The sequence below is a fragment of the Scylla paramamosain genome, chromosome 38, assembly GCF_035594125.1.
Source record: "Scylla paramamosain isolate STU-SP2022 chromosome 38, ASM3559412v1, whole genome shotgun sequence".
NCBI classification, from domain to species: Eukaryota; Metazoa; Arthropoda; class Malacostraca; order Decapoda; family Portunidae; genus Scylla; species Scylla paramamosain.
In genome coordinates, this window is record NC_087188.1 from 11,693,562 (window position 1) to 11,714,180 (window position 20,619).

At 45.3% G+C, this 20,619-nt stretch overlaps 3 protein-coding genes across 6 annotated transcripts; 2 read left to right on the forward strand and 1 right to left on the reverse strand.

The window, feature by feature from the left end:
* Positions 1-1,853: 1,853 nt before the first annotated feature.
* LOC135091773 (uncharacterized) lies at positions 1,854-6,995 on the forward strand. Its single transcript, XM_063989719.1, has 8 exons — positions 1,854-2,036; positions 4,005-4,388; positions 4,527-4,691; positions 4,890-4,970; positions 5,391-5,511; positions 5,627-5,778; positions 5,961-6,125; positions 6,300-6,995. Exons 2-8 carry the CDS (start codon positions 4,005-4,007, stop codon positions 6,513-6,515), a joined length of 1,284 nt encoding a protein of 427 aa, XP_063845789.1. The 5' UTR covers positions 1,854-2,036; the 3' UTR covers positions 6,516-6,995.
* LOC135091772 (KRAB-A domain-containing protein 2-like) lies at positions 2,059-17,259 on the reverse strand. 3 transcript variants are annotated; one of them, XR_010262642.1, is made up of 2 exons: positions 16,030-17,259; positions 2,059-2,953 (listed from the first exon to the last, which is right to left on the reverse strand). XR_010262642.1 is itself a non-coding variant. In XM_063989717.1 (2 exons), the coding sequence occupies exon 1, from the start codon at positions 13,008-13,010 to the stop codon at positions 12,132-12,134; it is 879 nt and encodes a 292-aa protein (XP_063845787.1). In that variant the 5' UTR covers positions 13,011-13,502; the 3' UTR covers positions 2,543-2,953; positions 11,077-12,131. The 3 variants fall into 3 exon arrangements, 2 of the variants coding, with proteins under 2 accessions (XP_063845787.1, XP_063845788.1); XM_063989717.1 differs by lacking the exon at positions 16,030-17,259 and adding an exon at positions 11,077-13,502 and having other exon boundaries at positions 2,543-2,953; XM_063989718.1 differs by lacking the exons at positions 2,059-2,953; positions 16,030-17,259 and adding exons at positions 10,353-10,930; positions 11,077-13,502.
* LOC135091770 (uncharacterized) lies at positions 15,176-20,293 on the forward strand. Of its 2 annotated transcripts, none has more exons than XM_063989715.1 (8): positions 15,176-15,316; positions 17,255-17,638; positions 17,802-17,966; positions 18,165-18,245; positions 18,666-18,786; positions 18,902-19,053; positions 19,236-19,400; positions 19,575-19,790. In XM_063989715.1, exons 2-8 carry the CDS (start codon positions 17,255-17,257, stop codon positions 19,788-19,790), a joined length of 1,284 nt encoding a protein of 427 aa, XP_063845785.1. In that variant the 5' UTR covers positions 15,176-15,316. The 2 variants fall into 2 exon arrangements, with proteins under 2 accessions (XP_063845785.1, XP_063845786.1); XM_063989716.1 differs by lacking the exon at positions 15,176-15,316 and adding an exon at positions 16,935-17,062 and having other exon boundaries at positions 19,575-20,293.
* The last annotated feature ends 326 nt before the right edge of the window (positions 20,294-20,619 follow it).

The window sequence follows — 20,619 nt, forward strand, 5'->3', positions numbered from 1 at the left end:
GGGGTCTACAGCATCCACTATAGTCGCAAAGTCCGGCGTTGGATGTTGTCCAGTCTCTTGGTGTGGGGAGGTGGCGCTTGACATCCAGGAGAGGAAAGCACATTCTAGTAATGGCCGTATCTGGGCCTTATAGAGCAAGAGCCTCCCTCTCTTGTCGAGAAAGGCAGCCATCCTTCGCAGAGCGGAGACTGTGGGAAGCATTTTTGGCGATGGTCTTAATGTGAACATCGACTCGTAGTGCTCGGTCCACCTCCACTCCCAGTGTCTTGACGGACTCCTGGAGAGGGAGAGGAACACCACCTAAAGCACAGTCTTTCATTCACTGCTGACCCGACAGCGGAGGACCGAGACACCACCATTGCCTGAGTCTTCTGCGGGGGAAAGGTTACTTGCCAGCGTGCAGCCCACTCCTCTGTCACCCTTAGCTGCTGATTGATGTCCTCAGCGGCACGCCTGCTATGGGACAGGTGCAGGAGAGGGTGCTATCATTAGCAAATGCCGAGATTGCTGGCAATTACCGGAGAAGATCGTCCACATAGACGCTCCACAGGACTGGCTCAGCACGGAGCCCTGTGGCACTGATGCTTCCACTGGCAGGGACTCTGATGCATGTCCATTGACGACCACCTGCAGGGTCCTTTCATGCAGGTGGTTTCCTAGAAGCACCAAAAGGTCGCCTTGGATGCTTTTTGCACGAAGTTTTTTCCAACAGGCCTCTGTGCCACTCTCTCTCTCTCTCTCTCTCTCTCTCTCTCTCTCTCTCATCCCCCTTCTTTCCTGCCCTCTTTTCCCTTCTTTCCTTCCCTCCCTCCCCCTTCCCTGCCCTCATTCCCCTTCCATCACCATTCCCTCTCTCTCTCCCTTCTCTTCCCTCCTCCCACCCATCTTCCCTCCATTCCCCCCTCCTTCCATCTGTGTGTATGTGCGCGAGAGAGAGAGATATGATTATGATGCTAATCATTTTTATCAGGCCATCTTTTATGTTCTTTTATTTTTTGTATGATTTATAGGGATTCGAACGCTGGCGCCCTGCATCTAAAGTTCCAAAGACCGTCATTCTATCCACTGAACCATGAGAGAGAGAGAGAGAGAGAGAGAGAGAGAGAGAGAGAGAGAGAGAGAGAGAGAGAGAGAGAGAGAGAGAGAACTATCCTAAGGAATGCTAAATAGAATGAGACTGATTGAGGATGAAAAATGGATGACAGTATTAGCATAATGCGAAGGGAACGGATGGAGGAAAAATGAAAAGGAGTAAGGGACAGGAAAAGATAATACTTATTTCTCAATACTTCCGCTCACCTTCTAACTCTTCTATGTCCTTTCTTCTCCCTTTCTCTTTTGTCTCAAACCTCCCTCCCTGTCACCTCCCCTCTCCCTTATCTGTCAGAGATAAGGGACAAGGGAGACAAGGGAGAGAAAGGGGAAGGAGGGCAGGAAAGGGGAAGAGAGAGAGAGAGAGAGAGAGAGAGAGAGAGAGAGAGAGAGAGAGAGAGAGAGAGAGAGAGAGAGAGAGAGAGAGAGAGAGAGAGAGAGAGAGATCATAATTAACCTTATCACAGTATTATGTTTTATCTTGAAAATTCCATACTATTGCCACACCCCAGCCCATTCAAAAAGATAAGTCACAATAGCACTTTCATTTGCCTTGCGAATAAAGCGTTTGACTTGCCGGTGGCACTACTCAAAACGCCTCTAACATACCACCCAACGTCTCTCCACCATCACCAACCACCAAGTAAACCTGCAAGTCTGCTCCACCACTATCATCACTATAACAGCTGTTCTAACACGTCACAAAGGCTAATTAAGACTTTGCATCTTCACAGGTGTCTTCATGCTCATAATAACTATAATGTGTCCTTGCTTATCGTAAGACGCATGCATGCGCTTCGGGTGAGCATACAGGGCGGCGTTCTATAGTGGTAACGTGGAAGCGACGCATCGACGAAGTGCTAGCGCTGAGAAACTTGAGCTCCCTTTTTAAATTCCAGAGTGTACGTAGAAGAAGGACAAGCGAAAGGAGTGGTCAAGACAAGGTAAGAGCACAGTTGTAAGTAAGCAAACCGTCATGATCGCCATGAAAGTAATGAGTCCGGTCGAGTGTCTCCGTCCCGTCAAAGAATAGACCTCAGGAAACCATAACACAAAACACGTATTTCCAAACGCTTTGTTCTCTTATAATGATGATTCTTAATGTTCATTTAAGTAAGGGAAACTTCTCAGGATCTTTTTTTTTATTAGTAATGACGCAGAATCGCTGTTAAAACATGAAAATGGCCTTGGAAACTCCTGTAATCAATTTTTAATAATGAGTGTACAAGAACATTATTTTGAAAAAAAACTCTTAAGTCCATTTTTCCCAGTGATTGTTCACAGTCCTTGTTAAATTCACCATCAGTCTGAGAGAGAGAGAGACAGAGAGAGACAGAGAGAGAGAGAGAGAGAGAGAGAGAGAGAGAGAGAGAGAGAGAGAGAGAGAGAGAGAGAGAGAGAGAGAGAGAGAGAGAGATCCTCTGATAAAAGAGAGATTATGTAATGAGAAAAAAAAAATCACCCCTGATACTTCCTCTCATAAATCTAATTCAATAATTTTCACAGCTCAAACTCTCAGCATAAAAAGGTCAGACCACAGAATAACGAAATGGCTTTGGAAACTCTGTGACTTCAACGAGAGCTGTTGTAACCACTACAAATCAGGCTACACACAACAATATCAGGAAAAAAAATACTTTCCTTATATTACATGAGATGAAGCGCCTTTACGTGATACAACACTCACCGTCTCTCTGGCGCAGTGAAGCAGAGGCTGAGGTGAAAGTAATGCCTGTGACAGTTCGTGGTTTTCTTCACTGTGACGGAGCCCTCGTGATGACACACTCACTGTCACGTCTCTGCTTCAGGAAAGCGAAGCTTGTTCATCTGAGTGGAGGAGGCCCGGATCACACTGGAAATACTATACATAAAGAAGGTTATGTTGAAATGCTGCATGTTGGAAAACTAGCGAGAATTCCTCCCGTCGCCTCGGCTCACACACACAACACAACAACAACAACAACATTGTGGAAGTTAATGACCATTCTGTCTGTGGTGTCCTCACAGTGGTGGAGGGCAAGAGGCTTCCATAATCTCGCCGGGGCGCTAAGGGGCAAGGCTGCACTAGCTTCAGCGAGGTTTTCACCAGCTGGATGCGGTTCTTATTCATAGCCAGACTTGGTACCCAGCATGCTGTTTATATACACGTTAATCTCTTGCACTTTTTTCACCGGTGTAAGTGGATTTTCACATACAGTTATATGGTTCTGACGTGTTCTCCCGCGTGGCACTTTCACAACCTCTGTCATGGCTCCAGCACACCAGTGGAGGTGTCTCACAGCCTCATCACTTGCCACGCCGCTCTCTCTTGCTGCCGCGCTGCTCCCTGAGTGCAGACGTGTACTTAACGATGTGACCCCAGTGTTGTCTCCAATCTGCAACACATCACGGAAGGCGGCGCCTCACAGTCTCGCCTATCCTAGCGCGGCTCTCACTCTCCACCGCGCTCCTTAATTAATCCCCAAGTAAAATTATAGTGAAAGAGTGACAATTTTCGGTCTCAAGTTTTCCTCTTCAGCGGAAAATACTCCAATAAGGTTCTCGGCGCCAGTCCTCCTCTCCGCAACTCACCACCACCTGCAAACCTATGGACTGGCACGTGAATGTGCGGTCAGGCTATGACGGATGCACTCAGATAATGGAGCAATGGACGATCAACTTAAGTCCACTCGTGTGTCGCTGCCGGAGAGCATCCTTCATGTAATGAGCAATAACAAAAAGTACGAGTGTGTTGGTCTTACTCTCAACGCTGCTTGTTGCCACCAGTATTGTTGTTAGTGCTTTACTATTCTGCATTTCTTTATTTTCTGTCCTGATCTATTAAAACGGGTGCGCTCAAATATTGTTGTTACTGCTGCTGCTATTCAACTATCGTTTACTTCTTTATTTTCTTTCCCTTTCCATTCAAACAGATGCTTTCGAAGTACAGGAAGTGCTATCTCTACCTGGTGATCGGGGTCCTCTTGGCTTTGTCTCTCCATTACATCCCCCCGAGAGTCATTCCGACCACGCTCCAAGCTGTCGCCAGGGAGGGTGCCTTCCTTACTGAGCCTAAGCTACTTCAAAGCCAAGTCCGGGGCGACTCGGATCACTCAGTCCAAGAACAGCCAGTAAATTCAGGCCAAGAACACACAAGCCAAGACCACGGACACTCCAGAAGACTGGAGGTGATGCCTGTCATGGGCACCCAGCTCACCAATGCCTCACGCGCCACGATACTCGACTGTGCCAAGGGGGAACCTCGAGACAGTAAACCAGCTGCCGGAGAGACACCGGGGCCTCTACACGAGTGTTCGGTGTGTGTGTGTGTGTGTGTGAGTGTGTCATTACATGTCCCTTCAATCGATATGCATCATAAAATTTACGAACCAGAAATTCAACAAGCTTCACCAGACTGTACTCATTCGTGCCTCTTCCTCCTCCTCGTGGTGCAGGTGGAGGTGGAGTTGAGTCCGTGCTCGTGCAAGCGGACCATCACAGTTCGCCTGCCTGAGCCGTGTTTCAGCACCTCCCCTGGGCGTCTCCTGCAACACATCAAGGACAGTCTCGGGGAGTCAGCGTGCAGTGACATCGCTACTCTCAGAGGCGCGGGACAAAAGGTACTCCATGCACGCCACTTATTATTTTTTTTCTTTTATACTTTGGTCATCTTCACTCACACGAGTGACACAACAAGCTTACTCTTGCGGAGAGTGATCGCCTCTGTCACGCAACCTTCGAGGCACGCCCGCGGCCAAGTGTTACGCCGTCATGCTCTCGTGACATCCTTGTTTCTCTGGCACACTGTCTTTTCCCAGGTCGTGAGCTACTCCGTGGGCGGCCTTAAGTCTGCCGATTACGTCTTTGGAGCACAGCAGCTAGTGCCACGTGTTGCAGAGGTGAGTGGCAGTGCATGGTGACACGACACAACCACGAGAGCAGGTCTTCTTATACACCTTGGGATCTTTAGGGACTCATAATCCATTGCTAACTACCAGTGTTATCAGTAAATAGTGTTCTAGGTTACGCATCACGAGGTGAAGTGACGCTGCATTATAGCGCACGTGCTACACTTGTGTAACTCTTCCACCCTGTCACACTGTCACACTGCTGCCCCCATCATTATCTCTGTTGCAGCCAAGGAAGGTATAAGAAGCCTTGGTTGCAGCTGTGACAGATACTTGTAGGAAATGATGGAAAGCACCACTAATGTAGCATGTGACACGAGGCCCTTCATACCTGTAAGCCTCGCGTGATGTTTGGTGAGGCATGGATGTCTGCACTCATCCACTGGACAGTAACGCCTTTGTCGTGCACAGATGTACCCAGGCTGGATCATGAGGTTATACACTGACGCCTCCACCGACCCTTACACTTGGGTGTGTCCCTTCGTCTGCACCAACCCCCACCTGGACGTGTGTGACGCCGCTCAGTTGCCAGGTCAGTGCAGTCAGTCAGTGGTCGTCCTTGTGGTAACAGTTTTCTTACATTACCAATAGTGGTGAGACGTGACAATGGTGACTAAGGAGGCCGTGTTCGTGGTGGCGGTGCACAGGTCTGGGTAACGTGAGCCGCTCCCACCCAAGGATGTGGAGGTTTGCCACAATGGGGGACCCACTGGTGCGTCTGTACTTGATGCGTGACGCGGACGCGCCCTTGGTGCAGCGTGAGGTGGACGCCGTGAACCACTGGCTCCAGGCAGGCACGGTAAGGCTTCACAAACCCCAGAAACATTCATGGATGTCAGATTTCACAAGAGCCATACAATTGAAGTACTCAAGGTCGTCACCTGTGGCTTCTTAGCTTACCATTGACCCCCACCTTGCTGACTATAAGGCAAATTGATGTCATTAAGTCGCCACGTATTCACGCCACCTTTGCTCAAGCAGTGCTACCATGTGATGCGGGATCATCCTTACCACGGGGTCTCCATGCTGGCGGGGATGTGGGGAGGCTGCCTGGACAAATGGAATCCGAAAGAGAATGTGTTGAGGACCCGTGCCATATCACTCTGTAGCACCTCCACTAAAGTTAATGACCAGGCTGTCTTATGGGTAAGTTATTCATCTATCAGTGATGTCATGAGAGTTTCTTGTGGTCAACTTTAATACAGGACCGGGGATAATTCTTATTGTCACGTAAGTGTGGTGTGTTCTGTCAAGGAGTCACAGAGCAGACACACTCAACATGCATGGTCCCTGCTAACCCCTGCCTTTCCTTCGCCTCAGAGGGAGCTGTGGCCCGTGGCTCGCCGTAACGCAACAGTTCATGACGCTTACACCTGCAGGAGCTTCCCAGGTTCCCTGCCCTTCCCGTCACGGAGGTTCAATTTCACTTTTGTAGGAATGAGGTTGTACAGGAAACGTTACAGGAATGATAAGGTCCCAAAGAGATGTCCCGCGGCCTGTAGGCCCAAGGAACACCAGGATTGGCTGTATTGCTGATGGTCACCCAGGTCACCACCAGCATGTGCAGACGACCAGCCCTGATCAACAGACCTTTCTTTTGGGACTGGTTCATTAGTAGACACACTCGACAGGCAAAGCAGCAAAATGCCCGAGTCTGTGTTTAGCAAAACCAGCAGGCAGCACCTGCTCACTTGAGCCAGGCATTGGAGCTACAAAGCTGTCAAGACATCTCCTCCATTTAGCTGTTGATTCCGTGATGTTTTCTTGTTTACCTTTATACAAACAGCCATAATCATCTTACACAACACTGCTTTCTTCTCAGTAGCACTTGGCACCGTGTTTATCGTGCCACTCTCGGCATTGCTGTTTGTAAGAGTGTGGGGTTTGTTTTGCCCCAATTTATAGCAAAGTATTAAACAAACCTTAACTTTTCAGATCATATCTGATCACTATGGCAACATTATGTTTATTATATTGTCACCATTGACAATTTCATGGCACAGATAAATAAATATGTAAATAAATAAATAAATGTACATACATACATATATATATATATATATATATATATATATATATATATATATATATATATATATATATATATATATATATATATATATATATATATATATATATATATATATATATATATATATATATATATATATATATATATATATATGAATTAGTAGAAGTTTAAATTCCTCCATCATTCATTTTGTCACTGGTATCAATTGAAATTCCGAGTTTGTAAGAGAAAGGAAGTAAAAGAATGTGTTATAAAAGACGAGATAGAGGAAACTTTGTACAGAGGAGTGGCTGAACTAAGATGACAGAGGGAGGTTGCTAAGAGGATGTGTTAAGATGGACGACGTAAAGGAAATTCTGTATACCTAAAGGTAGGTGCCACAGTAAGACAGGCGTGAAGGAAGTGCAGTGCGAGGGAAGAGCTCAAAGGGACAAGGAAGATCAGAGTTCATCAGAAACTGGCAAAAGTTCCACCAAAATCCCTAAAAGACGATGACCAAGACTCAGTAAGGAAAGCCAGAAGATTACCAGTAGAGCGGCCTTCACGAAACACATACTGGCGATCAGATAGAAGGTTGTGAAGTGATAGATGTTTAAGAATCTCCCTGTTGAAGATAGATTCAAGAACTTTAGAGAGGCAGGAACAGGCAGAATGTAGGCAAACTTCCAACGAGAAGGAAAGGTAGATGTTAACAGAGAGAGCTGGAAGAGCTTAACTAGGCAAGGTGCGTGTATGGAGACAGTTTCGGAGAAAAAGAGGTCCATAAACCTTCCAAGGGTAAGGCCAGCGAGGGCATGGAAAACATCACTGCGAAGGATCTTAATGAGTACCATGAAGTAGTCAGAGGGTGGAGGAGAACGGGAAACAAACCTGAATCATCCCTGGTAGAGTTTTTAGCAAAGGTATGAGCGAAGAGTTCAGATTTAGAAATAAATGAGATGGCAGTGGTGCCATCAGGTTGAAATAAAGGAGGGAAAGAAGAAGAAACAAAGTTACTGGAAATGTTTTTGGCTAGATGCCAGAAATCACGAGGGGAGTTAAATCTTGAAAGGTTTTAACACTGTTAATGAAGAACTCTGAGCAGAAATATAAAATGCATAAGATTCAGGTGATGGAAGGCTCAAGTACCTTTTGTGGGCCACCTCTCTATCATGTATAGCACGAGAACAGGCTGTGATAAACCAAGGTTTGGAAGGTTTAGGTCAAGAAAAAGAGTGAGGAATGTACGCCTCCATGCCAGACACTATCACCTCTGGTATGTGCTCGGCACACAAAGACAGGTCTCTGACACGGAAGCAGTAGTCATTTCAAAGAAAATCAGCAAAATACCTCCTCAGGTCCCCCCAACTAGCAGAGGCAAAATGCCAGAGGCACCTCCTCTTAGACGGATCCTGAGAAAGGATTAGAGTGATAAGACAAGATACAGATATGAGATTGTGATCAGAGGAGCCCAACGGAGAAGGTTGGATAACAGCATAAGCAGAATTAGAGGTCAGGAAAAAGTCAAGAATATTGGGCGTATCTCCAAGACGGTCAGGAATACGAGTAGGGTGTTGCACCAATTGCTCTAAGTCGTGGAGGATAGCAAAGTTAAAGGCTAGTTCACCAGGATGGTCAGTGAAGGGAGAGGAAAGCCAAAGCTGGTGGTGAACACTGAAGTCTCCAAGAATGGAGATCTCTGCAAAAGGGAAGAGAGTCAGAATGTGCTCCACTCTGGAAGTTAAGTAGTCAGAGAATTTCTTATAATCAGAGAAGTTAGGTGAGAGGTATGCAGTACAGATAAATTTAGTTTGAGAGTGATTCTGTAGTTGTAGCCAGATGAAAAACTCAGAAGATTCAAGAGCGTGGGCACGAGAGCAGGTTAAGTCGTTGCGCAGATACTCGTAGACGCAACATCCAGCTTTGGACAGAAAATGAGGATAGAGAAAGTAGGAGGAAACAGAAAGTGGACTACTGTCAGTTGCCTCAGATACTTGTGTTTCAGTGAGGAAAAGATGAGGTTTAATAGAGGAGAGGTGGTGATGAGATGTGAAGTTTCCGGTTTGGATTATAAGTGAAGGACAGACCGAGGATGTTCATCGTAGAAGAGGGGGACAGTTGAGTGTCACTGAAGAAGAGATGATAGATATCTGGAAGGTTGTGTCGAGTTGATAGATGGAGGACTGAGTTTTTGAGGCAATGAACAATACTAAGTTTGTTCTGCCCCAATCAGAAATTTTAGAGAGATCCGAAGGCAGGCATTTTGTGGCTTCCCTGTGTGAACCGTTTACTTCCTGAAGGGTTAGACGTCTACTAAAAGATGTGGAAAAGTACAGGGTGGTATCATCAGCGTAGGAGTGGATAGGACAAAAGGTTTGATTTAGATTACTGATGAATAATAAGAAGAGTGGGCAACAGGACAGAACCCCGAGGAACGCTACTGTTGATAAATTTTGGAGAAGAACAGTGACGTCTACAACAGCAGCAATACAACGATCAGAAAAGAAACTTAAGATGAAGTTACAGAGAGAAGGATAGAAGCCGCAGGAAGGAAATTTGGAAGTAAAAGCTTTGTGCCAAACTCTATCAAAAACTTTTGATATGTCTAAGGCAACAGCAAAAGTTTCACCAAAATTCCTAATAGGGTGTGCATTTTGTCCTCACATCTGGTGCGATGCAGCGCTTGGCTGTGCAGTACTGCCATCACATCTAAAACCATGTGTATGTGTGTGTGTGTTTCTCTCTCTCTCTCTCTCTCTCTCTCTCTCTCTCTCTCTCTCTCTCTCTCTCTCTTTCAATTTCTCTCTCTATTTAAACATAAGTCAGTGCTAGAGTCCAAAGGTGCACTGCCGTGTGCCGCCTATTTAAAGGACTAAGTATATCCTAACTTAATCTAGCTTAGTCTAGTATTGAAAAATAAAAATATATACATTTTACAAAATATGCACCTTAAATGATGTAAAATACGAGTATACATATTTAGTTTTTAACCAAGTAATTCTTTTTTTTCTTTTTTTTATCTGTCTGTCTCCCATTTAGTCAACTCAGTTACTGTGTGTGTGATGTGTCAGTATGGATGCTTGTGTAGCACACACTATCACTGTGTTGGTAGCATCTTGACAGGTGTCCTGCTCATAATAACTATAATGTGTGCTTGGTTACCGTCAGAAGACTGTGCATCTTGACAGGTGTCCTGCTCATAATAACTATAATGTGTGCTTGGTTACCGTCAGAAGACTGTGCATCTTGACAGGTGTCCTGCTTGTAATGCCACCCCCCCCTCCGGTTCCTCCCCTCCCCCTCCTCCTCACCGGTCCGATCAGAGCTCTAATGAGACGAGGCAAAGATCTTCACGGTGAAGAAGAAAAAAAAGAAGAGGAAGAGAGAAGAGGTGAAGCACGCACACACACAAGAAAAAAAAAAAAAAAAACATTTTTGATTGGAAATGGTTCTCGCCTTCATCGTCATGGCCAGAGGGTAGGGAGAGGTTAATTATCACACAGTACCTACAGTGTGGCTTTATTATGAGGAACGAAAAATATAGAAATAGCAAAAAATAATTAAATGAATAATACTGATGGGATTCTTTGGGTTGACTGACCCACTATGACACTTTATCGAGTGGTTAATCTAGAAAAAAAAAAAAAAAAAAGGCACTTGAAATTCTGGTATGGCATATACACTTATACTCCGTTACTTAACACTACGAATACACAAGAAAATAATTACTTTTATAACTCCTCAAGAGTACCATTGATTCTGGGCACCGTTATATCCCTAAATAGCGTCACAGCCTTCATCCATCACTTCTCTACGGCAATAATATTGCTCACAACACATTCACAGTAGACTATATTTGACTAAAGAAACATTACATGGCTAACACTTTCCCAAGACTCTGTGGCCTGTCTCCACGTGGGACCAACACCGGCTATTTTATCTGTTGCCAGAGGGAAGGGAGACGCCATTCTGTCAACACGTACAGACACTATATCTTCACTAGAGACATGAATAATAGACATGAACACAGTAATATTCACTTCTAAATAAAAGAAAAATCAAATATTTCAGAGCTACGAGACCCACCTGTTGCCAGAGGGAAGGGAGACGCCATTCTGTGCTCTCCCCCTCAACACCCCCAGGCCTCTGAAGTTATTGGAACCTTAGCTAGTTCTCTCTCTCTCTTCTTTCACAAATAATTTTACTGAACCGTGAGTTTAAATAAAAATGCAGGAATAATTGGCTAGCAAGGTGAGCATATAGGCTGGACATTACTTGAAGTTAATAATTGAATTCTAAATTACTAACATATTTTATAAGCTAGGGAATGACACCTTATGAGTTACTGGTAGGCTGACGCAACATAATGTAATCCTATTATTCGTATTACCACTGATTAGAGAAAACCACAGTTGAAATAAGTAAAGACTATTTATAACAAATGTGTCAAGACTTCTAAATCACTCCCACGAATACACGCCTTATAAATATACTTTTTCATATAATCACTAAACCTTTAATTACCGCTATTATCCTCCTCTTCACCGCAAGCTACAAAAGAAAACAATTATTGGGGAGACTCAAACAAACACAGAAATAATAAAAAGGAGCGTTACACACGCCCATTCTCCCAGAGTTAAACTCACGGTGAAGAATACATGCAAAATCCTACCTATACACTTTCCCTATCCTATCCATACATAAGGTCTACTAAACAGCTGACACTGACTCAACAGGAGGAAGTAACCAAGTACGACGTTCCCTGGAAACCTCACTTCTCGAACTAAAGCCCACAAGAATGGGGTACACTTCCCCGAACTGAAACACATAAGCTACCATCTGGTATGAACTGTTTTGACACGATGAGAATTTGGGGACGACTTTCCCGAAATGCCCCACTCTATTTGTGGCTGAGACAGTGTCACTGACCTTCGAACTCTTGTGACGGATGAGGATTTCCTGCTCTTAACTCACTTCATTCCTAACCCTCACATCCTATACATTATAACACTGTTCACTTCTCCTCACTCCTGAGTTCGTGCATCACATTAGCACTCCTCAATAAGACGTCTGGGAGGTCGACGGCGGCGGGGAGGGAGGTCTTGATCCTCCTCCTCCTCCTCCTCAACACATCTGTCTGATTAGTTCCCCTCCAACTCCGGAATAATTTCACTCCGGCTCACATACGGTTTCACCTTTTCTGCTGCTCTTTGTACTAACTTCCCAGAATAGGGGTCCTCCACTACATACAGTTGACCGTCCCTGATTACCTCACTCACTCGATATGGTCCTTTCCACTTAGCATTCAATTTGGTAGAGGTACCAGGCAACGGAGTTTCTGATTTCACCCACACCAAGGACCCAACTGAGACCTTTTCATCACGTCGTTTTCTGTTCGCCACTGCACGGTACCTCCTCTGTGACGTCACACTAGCGTCTTTAATCATGCGCTTAAGTTGCTGAACGTCACTATCTTCAGACTGCACCGTCAGGAGAGGCGCCGTGACGAAACGAGGTGGCTGTCTTGCGAAGAATGCTACATATGGAGAGACCCCAGTGCTGCTATGTACTGCCAGATTCATGTGTGACTGACATTCACTGAGAAGGGCGGGCCACCTTAAAGGGTAACCCTTGCACATTTGGGACAGCACGGTCTTCAGGGTCCGGTGCATTCTCTCGATGAGTCCGTTTGACTGGGGGTGATAGGGAGTGGTGTAGAGCAGTTCTATCCCATGAAGACCAGCCCAGGTTCTTAGTTCTCGTCCCGTGAACTCCAAGGCATTGTCACACAGGATGGAGAGTGGCCGGCCAAAGTCAGAGATGTATTGGGAAAGCTTAGCTACTATACCCTGAGCATGTTTTGTTTTTAGAGGATAAAATTTTACATACCTAGAGAAGTGATCTATGATGGTGAGGATATACCTTTGACCCTCCTGTCCATTGGTCATGTCAGTGAGATCAATAGCAATCCTCTCCAATGGCTGTGACACTATAGGTAACTCTCGGTATGGCTGTGACATTCCTCGGTTGTGTTTGAATTTTTGGCAGTTTAGACACTCTTTAAGATACTGTATTACATCCGACTTAATAGTAGGCCAATAAAACAACCCTTCTGCCTGCTTGATGGATACTGTCTATTTTCTATTTCTACCAAAATAACCTTCGAACCGCAATTTCGTTCAATTTCTTTGCCAATGTTCAGAATTGTATCTGTTAATTCACGAGGCTGTGTATTAGGATTGATGTCGTTGCTTCCTAACCAGAGGAAAGTGAGGTCATGTCTCCATACCAAGACGTGATTCAATCTCTCGTCATTAAAGAAATTCCTAGCTCTTGCTCCTCCTGCACGATATATCCTTACTTCTGAATTCTCCACTTCCACATCAAACCTACGTGGTACCTGGCTATGACCTACAACAGCCACTTTGAACATTATTTGACCCAATATTACCCAACTGTCAGTACTCTGTCTCTCCCAATACGACTGGCCAAGACTACAGCGAATCCTACCGCTATGCCACCAGTGTAATGCCACCCCCCCCCTCCGGTTCCCCCCCTCCCCCTCCTCCTCACCGGTCCGATCAGAGCTCTAATGAGACGAGGCAAAGATCTTCACGGTGAAGAAGAAAAAAAAAGAAGAGGAAGAGAGAAGAGGTGAAGCACGCACACACACAAGAAAAAAAAAAAAAAACATTTTTGATTGGAAGTGGTTCTCGCCTTCATCGTCATGGCCAGAGGGTAGGGAGAGGTTAATTATCACACAGTACCTACAGTGTGGCTTTATTATGAGGAACGAAAAATATAAAAATAGCAAAAAATAATTAAATGAATAATACTGATGGGATTCTTTGGGTTGACTGACCCACTATGACACTTTATCGAGTGGTTAATCTAGAAAAAAAAAAAAAAAAGGCACTTGAAATTCTGGTATGGCATATACACTTATACTCCGTTACTTAACACTACGAATACACAAGAAGATAATTACTTTTATAACTCCTCAAGAGTACCATTGATTCTGGGCACCGTTATATCCCTAAATAGCGTCACAGCCTTCATCCATCACTTCTCTACGGCAATACTATTGCTCACAACACATTCACAGTAGACTATATTTGACTAAAGAAACATTACATGGCTAACACTTTCCCAAGACTCTGTGGCCTGTCTCCACGTGGGACCAACACCGGCTATTTTATCTGTTGCCAGAGGGAAGGGAGACGCCATTCTGTCAACACGTACAGACACTATATCTTCACAAGAGACATGAATAATAGACATGAACACAGTAATATTCACTTTTAAATAAAAGAAAAATCAAATATTTCAGAGCTACGAGACCCACCTGTTGCCAGAGGGAAGGGAGACGCCATTCTGTGCTCTCCCCCTCAACACCCCCAGGCCTCTGAAGTTATTGGAACCTTAGCTAGTTCTCTCTCTCTCTTCTATCACAAATAATTTTACTGAACCGTGAGTTTAAATAAAAATGCAGGAATAATTGGCTAGCAAGGTGAGCATATAGGCTGGACATTACTTGAAGTTAATAATTGAATTCTAAATTACTAACATATTTTATAAGCTAGTGAATGACACCTTATGAGTTACTGGTAGGCTGACGCAACATAATGTAATCCTATTATTCGTATTACCACTGATTAGAGAAAACCACAGTTGAAATAAGTAAAGACTATTTATAACAAATGTTTCAAGACTTCTAAATCACTCCCACGAATACACGCCTTATAAATATACTTTTTCATATAATCACTAAACCTTTGATTACCGCTATTATCCTCCTCTTCACCGCAAGCTACAAAAGAAAACAATTATTGGGGAGACTCAAAGAAACACAGAAATAATAAAAAGGAGCGTTACATGCTCATAATAACTATAATGTGTGCCTGGTTACCGTCAGAAGACTGTGAATCTTGACAGTAGTCCTGCTCATAATAACTATAATGTGTGCTTGGTTACCGTCAGAAGACTGTGCATTTTCACAAGTGTCCGGATGCTCATAATAAATATGAGTGCTTGGTTACCGTCAGAAGACTGCATTTTCACAGGTGTCCGGATGCTCATAATAACTATGTGTGCTTAGTTACCGTCAGAAGAGTGTGCATTTTCGCAGGTGTCCGGATGCTCATAATAAATATGTGTGCTTGGTTACCGTCAGGTGATACGTGTGCTTGGGATGAGCGCAGAGGGCGACGTTCTGCAGTGGTAACGTGGAAGCGACACGTCGACGACGCTGAGAAACTTGAGCTCCCTTTTTAAATTCCTGAGTGTACGTAGAAGAAGAAAAAGCGAAAGGAGTGGTCAAGACAAGGTAAGAGCACAGTTGTAAGCAAGCAAACCGTCATGATCGCCATGAAAATAATGAGTCCGGTCGAGTGTCTCCGTCCCGTCAAAGAATAGACCTCAGGAAACCATAACACAAAACACGTATTTCCAAACGCTTTGTTCTCTTATAATGATGATTCTTAATGTTCATTTAAGTAAGGGAAACTTCTCAGGATCTTTTTTTTTATTAGTAATGACGCAGAATCGCTGTTAAAACATGAAAATGGCATTGGAAACTCCTGTAATCAATTTTTAATAATGAGTGTACAAGAACATTATTTTGAAAAAAAACTCTTAAGTCCATTTTTCCCAGTGATTGTTCACAGTCCTTGTTAAATTCACCATCAGTCTGAGAGAGAGAGAGAGAGAGAGACAGAGAGAGAGAGAGAGAGAGAGAGAGAGAGAGAGAGAGAGAGAGAGAGAGAGAGAGATCCTCTGATAAAAGAGAGATTATGTAATGAGAAAAAAAATCACCCCTGATACTTCCTCTCATAAATCTAATTCAATAATTTTCACAGCTCAAACTCTCAGGATAAAAAGGTCAGACCACAGAATAACGAAATGGCTTTGGAAACTCTGTGACTTCAACGAGAGCTGTTGTAACCACTACAAATCAGGCTACACACAACAATATCAGGAAAAAAAATACTTTCCTTATATTACATGAGATGAAGCGCCTTTACGTGATACAACACTCACCGTCTCTCTGGCGCAGTGAAGCAGAGGCTGAGGTGAAAGTAACGCCTGTGACAGTCCGTGGTTTTCTTTACTGTGACGGAGCCCTCGTGATGACACACTCACTGTCACGTCTCTGCTTCAGGAAAGCGAAGCTTGTTCATCTGAGTGGAGGAGGCCCGGATCACACTGGAAATACTATACATAAAGAAGGTTATGTTGAAATGCTGCATGTTGGAAAACTAGCGAGAATTCCTCCCGTCGCCTCGGCTCACACACACAACACAACAACAACAACAACAGTGTGGAAGTTAATGACCATTCTGTCTGTGGTGTCCTCACAGTGGTGGAGGGCAAGAGGCTTCCATAGTCTCGCCGGGGCGCTAAGGGGCAAGGCTGCACTAGCTTCAGCGAGGCTTTCACCAGCTGGATGCGGTTCTTATTCATAGCCAGACTTGGTACCCAGCATGCTGTTTATATACACGTTAATCTCTTGCACTTTTTTCACCGGTGTAAGTGGATTTTCACATACAGTTATATGGTTCTGACGTGTTCTCCCGCGTGGCACTTTCACAACCTCTGTCATGGCTCCAGCACACCAGTGGAGGTGTCTCACAGCCTCATCACTTGCCACGCCGCTCTCTCTTGCTGCCGCGCTGCTCCCTGAGTGCAGACGTGTACTTAACGATGTGACCCCAGTGTTGTCTCCAATCTGCAACACATCACGGAAGGCGGCGCCTCACAGTCTCGCCTATCCTAGCGCGGCTCTCACTCTCCACCGCGCTCCTTAATTAATCCCCAAGTAAAATTATAGTGAAAGAGTGACAATTTTCGGTCTCAAGTTTTCCTCTTCAGCGGAAAATACTCCAATAAGGTTCTCGGCGCCAGTCCTCCTCTCCGCAACTCACCACCACCTGCAAACCTATGGACTGGCACGTGAATGTGCGGTCAGGCTATGACGGATGCACTCAGATAATGGAGCAATGGACGATCAACTTAAGTCCACTCGTGTGTCGCTGCCGGAGAGCATCCTTCATGTAATGAGCAATAACAAAAAGTACGAGTGTGTTGGTCTTACTCTCAACGCTGCTTGTTGCCACCAGTATTGTTGTTAGTGCTTTACTATTCTGCATTTCTTTATTTTCTGTCCTGATCTATTAAAACGGGTGCGCTCAAATATTGTTGTTACTGCTGCTGCTATTCAACTATCGTTTACTTCTTTATTTTCTTTCCCTTTCCATTCAAACAGATGCTCTCGAAGTACAGGAAGTGCTATCTCTACCTGGTGATCGGGGTCCTCTTGGCTTTGTCTCTCCATTACATCCCCCCGAGAGTCATTCCGACCACGCTCCAAGCTGTCGCCAGGGAGGGTGCCTTCCTTACTGAGCCTAAGCTACTTCAAAGCCAAGTCCGGGGCGACTCGGATCACTCAGTCCAAGAACAGCCAGTAAATTCAGGCCAAGAACACACAAGCCAAGACCACGGACACTCCAGAAGACTGGAGGTGATGCCTGTCATGGGCACCCAGCTCACCAATGCCTCACGCGCCACGATACTCGACTGTGCCAAGGGGGAACCTCGAGACAGTAAACCAGCTGCCGGAGAGACACCGGGGCCTCTACACGAGTGTTCGGTGTGTGTGTGTGTGTGTGTGTGTGTGTGTGTGTGTGTGTGTGTGTGTGTGTCATTACATGTCCCTTCAATCGATATGCATCATAAAATTTACGAAAAAGAAATTCAACAAGCTTACACCTTACTGTACTCATTCGTGCCTCTTCCTCCTCCTCGTGGTGCAGGTGGAGGTGGAGTTGAGTCCGTGCTCGTGCAAGCGGACCATCACAGTTCGCCTGCCTGAGCCGTGTTTCAGCACCTCCCCTGGGCGTCTCCTGCAACACATCAAGGACAGTCTCGGGGAGTCAGCGTGCAGTGACATCGCTACTCTCAGAGGCGCGGGACAAAAGGTACTCCATGCACGCCACTTATTATTTTTTTTCTTTTATACTTTGGTCATCTTCACTCACACGAGTGACACAACAAGCTTACTCTTGCGGAGAGTGATCGCCTCTGTCACGCAACCTTCGAGGCACGCCCGCGGCCAAGTGTTACGCCGTCATGCTCTCGTGACACCCTTGTTTCTCTGGCACACTGTCTTTTCCCAGGTCGTGAGCTACTCCGTGGGCGGCCTTAAGTCTGCCGATTACGTCTTTGGAGCACAGCAGCTAGTGCCACGTGTTGCAGAGGTGAGTGGCAGTGCATGGTGACACGACACAACCACGAGAGCAGGTCTTCTTATACACCTTGGGATCTTTAGGGACTCATAATCCATTGCTAACTACCAGTGTTATCAGTAAATAGTGTTCTAGGTTACGCATCACGAGGTGAAGTGACGCTGCATTATAGCGCACGTGCTACACTTGTGTAACTCTTCCACCCTGTCACACTGTCACACTGCTGCCCCCATCATTATCTCTGTTGCAGCCAAGGAAGGTATAAGAAGCCTTGGTTGCAGCTGTGACAGATACTTGTAGGAAATGATGGAAAGCACCACTAATGTAGCATGTGACACGAGGCCCTTCATACCTGTAAGCCTCGCGTGATGTTTGGTGAGGCATGGATGTCTGCACTCATCCACTGGACAGTAACGCCTTTGTCGTGCACAGATGTACCCAGGCTGGATCATGAGGTTATACACTGACGCCTCCACCGACCCTTACACTTGGGTGTGTCCCTTCGTCTGCACCAACCCCCACCTGGACGTGTGTGACGCCGCTCAGCTGCCAGGTCAGTGCAGTCAGTCAGTGGTCGTCCTTGTGGTAACAGTTTTCTTACATTACCAATAGTGGTGAGACGTGACAATGGTGACTAAGGAGACCGTGTTCGTGGTGGCGGTGCACAGGTCTGGGTAACGTGAGCCGCTCCCACCCAAGGATGTGGAGGTTTGCCACAATGGGGGACCCACTGGTGCGTCTGTACTTGATGCGTGACGCGGACGGGCCCTTGGTGCAGCGTGAGGTGGACGCCGTGAACCACTGGCTCCAGGCAGGCACGGTAAGGCTTCACAAACCCCAGAAACATTCATGGATGTCAGATTTCACAAGAGACATACAATTGAAGTACTCAAGGTCGTCACCTGTGGCTTCTTAGCTCACCATTGATCCCCACCTTGCTGACTATAAGGCAAAATGATGTCATTAAGTCGCCACGTATTCACGCCACCTTTGCTCAAGCAGTGCTACCACGTGATGCGGGATCATCCTTTCCACGGGGTCTCCATGCTGGCGGGGATGTGGGGAGGCTGCCTGGACAAATGGAATCCGAAAGAGAATGTGTTGAGGACCCGTGCCATATCACTCTGTAGCACCTCCACTAAAGTTAATGACCAGGCTGTCTTAGGGGTAAGCTATTCATCTACCAGTGATGTCATGAGAGTTTCTTGTGGTCAACTTTAATACAGGACCGGGGATAATTCTTATTGTCACATAAGTGTGGTGTGTTCTGTCAAGGAGTCACTGAGCAGACACACTCAACATGCATGGTCCCTGCTAACCCCTGCCTTTCCTTCGCCTCAGAGGGAGCTGTGGCCCGTGGCTCGCCGTAATGCAACAGTTCATGATGCTTACACCTGCAGGATCTTCCCAGGTTCCCTGCCCTTCCCGTCACGGAGGTTCAATTTCACTTTTGTAGGAATGAGGTCGTACAGGAAACGTTTCAGGAATGATAAGGTCCCAAAGAGGTGTCCCGCGGCCTGTAGGCCCAAGGAACACCAGGATTGGCTGTATTGCTGATGGTCACCCAGGTCACCACCAGCATGTGCAGACGACCAGCCCTGATCAACAGACCTTTCTTTTGGGACTGGTTCATTAGTAGACACACTCGACAGGCAAAGCAGCAAAATGCCCGAGTCTGTGTTTAGCAAAACCAGCAGGCAGCACCTGCTCACTTGAGCCAGGCATTGGAGCTACAAAGCTGTCAAGACATCTCCTCCATTTAGCTGTTGATTCCGTGATGTTTTCTTGTTTACCTTTATACAAACAGCCATAATCATCTTACACAACACTGCTTTCTTCTCAGTAGCACTTGGCACCGTGTTTATCGTGCCACTCTCGGCATTGCTGTTTGTAAGAGTGTGGGGTTTGTTTTGCCCCAATTTATAGCAAAGTATTAAACAAACCTTAACTTTTCAGATCACATCTGATCACTATGGCAACATTATGTTTATTATATTGTCACCATTGACAATTTCATGGCACAGATAAATAAATATGTAAATAAATAAATAAATGTACATACATATATATATATATATATATATATATATATATATATATATATATATATATATATATATATATATATATATATATATATATATATATATATATATGAATTAGTAGAAGTTTAAATTCCTCCATCATTCATTTTGTCACTGGTATCAATTGAAATTCCGAGTTTGTAAGAGAAAGGAAGTAAAAGAATGTGTTATAAAGGACGAGATAGAGGAAACTTTGTACAGAGGAGTGGCTGAACTAAGATGACAGAGGGAGGTTGCTAAGAGGATGTGTTAAGATGGACGAGGTAAAGGAAATTCTATATACCTAAAGGTAGGTGCCACAG

Coding starts and splice junctions, on each gene's coding strand:
- LOC135091770 (XM_063989715.1), top strand. CDS start 17,255: ATGCTCTCGAAGTACAGGAAGTGCTATCTCTACCTGGTGATCGGGGTC. Junction 17,639..17,801: donor GGCCTCTACACGAGTGTTCG/GTGTGTGTGTGT, acceptor CTCGTGGTGCAG/GTGGAGGTGGAGTTGAGTCC. Junction 19,401..19,574: donor ATGACCAGGCTGTCTTAGGG/GTAAGCTATTCA, acceptor CCTTCGCCTCAG/AGGGAGCTGTGGCCCGTGGC.
- LOC135091773 (XM_063989719.1), top strand. CDS start 4,005: ATGCTTTCGAAGTACAGGAAGTGCTATCTCTACCTGGTGATCGGGGTC. Junction 5,512..5,626: donor TGACGCCGCTCAGTTGCCAG/GTCAGTGCAGTC, acceptor GGCGGTGCACAG/GTCTGGGTAACGTGAGCCGC. Junction 5,779..5,960: donor ACTGGCTCCAGGCAGGCACG/GTAAGGCTTCAC, acceptor TTGCTCAAGCAG/TGCTACCATGTGATGCGGGA.
- LOC135091772 (XM_063989717.1), bottom strand. CDS start 13,010: ATGTCACAGCCATACCGAGAGTTACCTATAGTGTCACAGCCATTGGAG.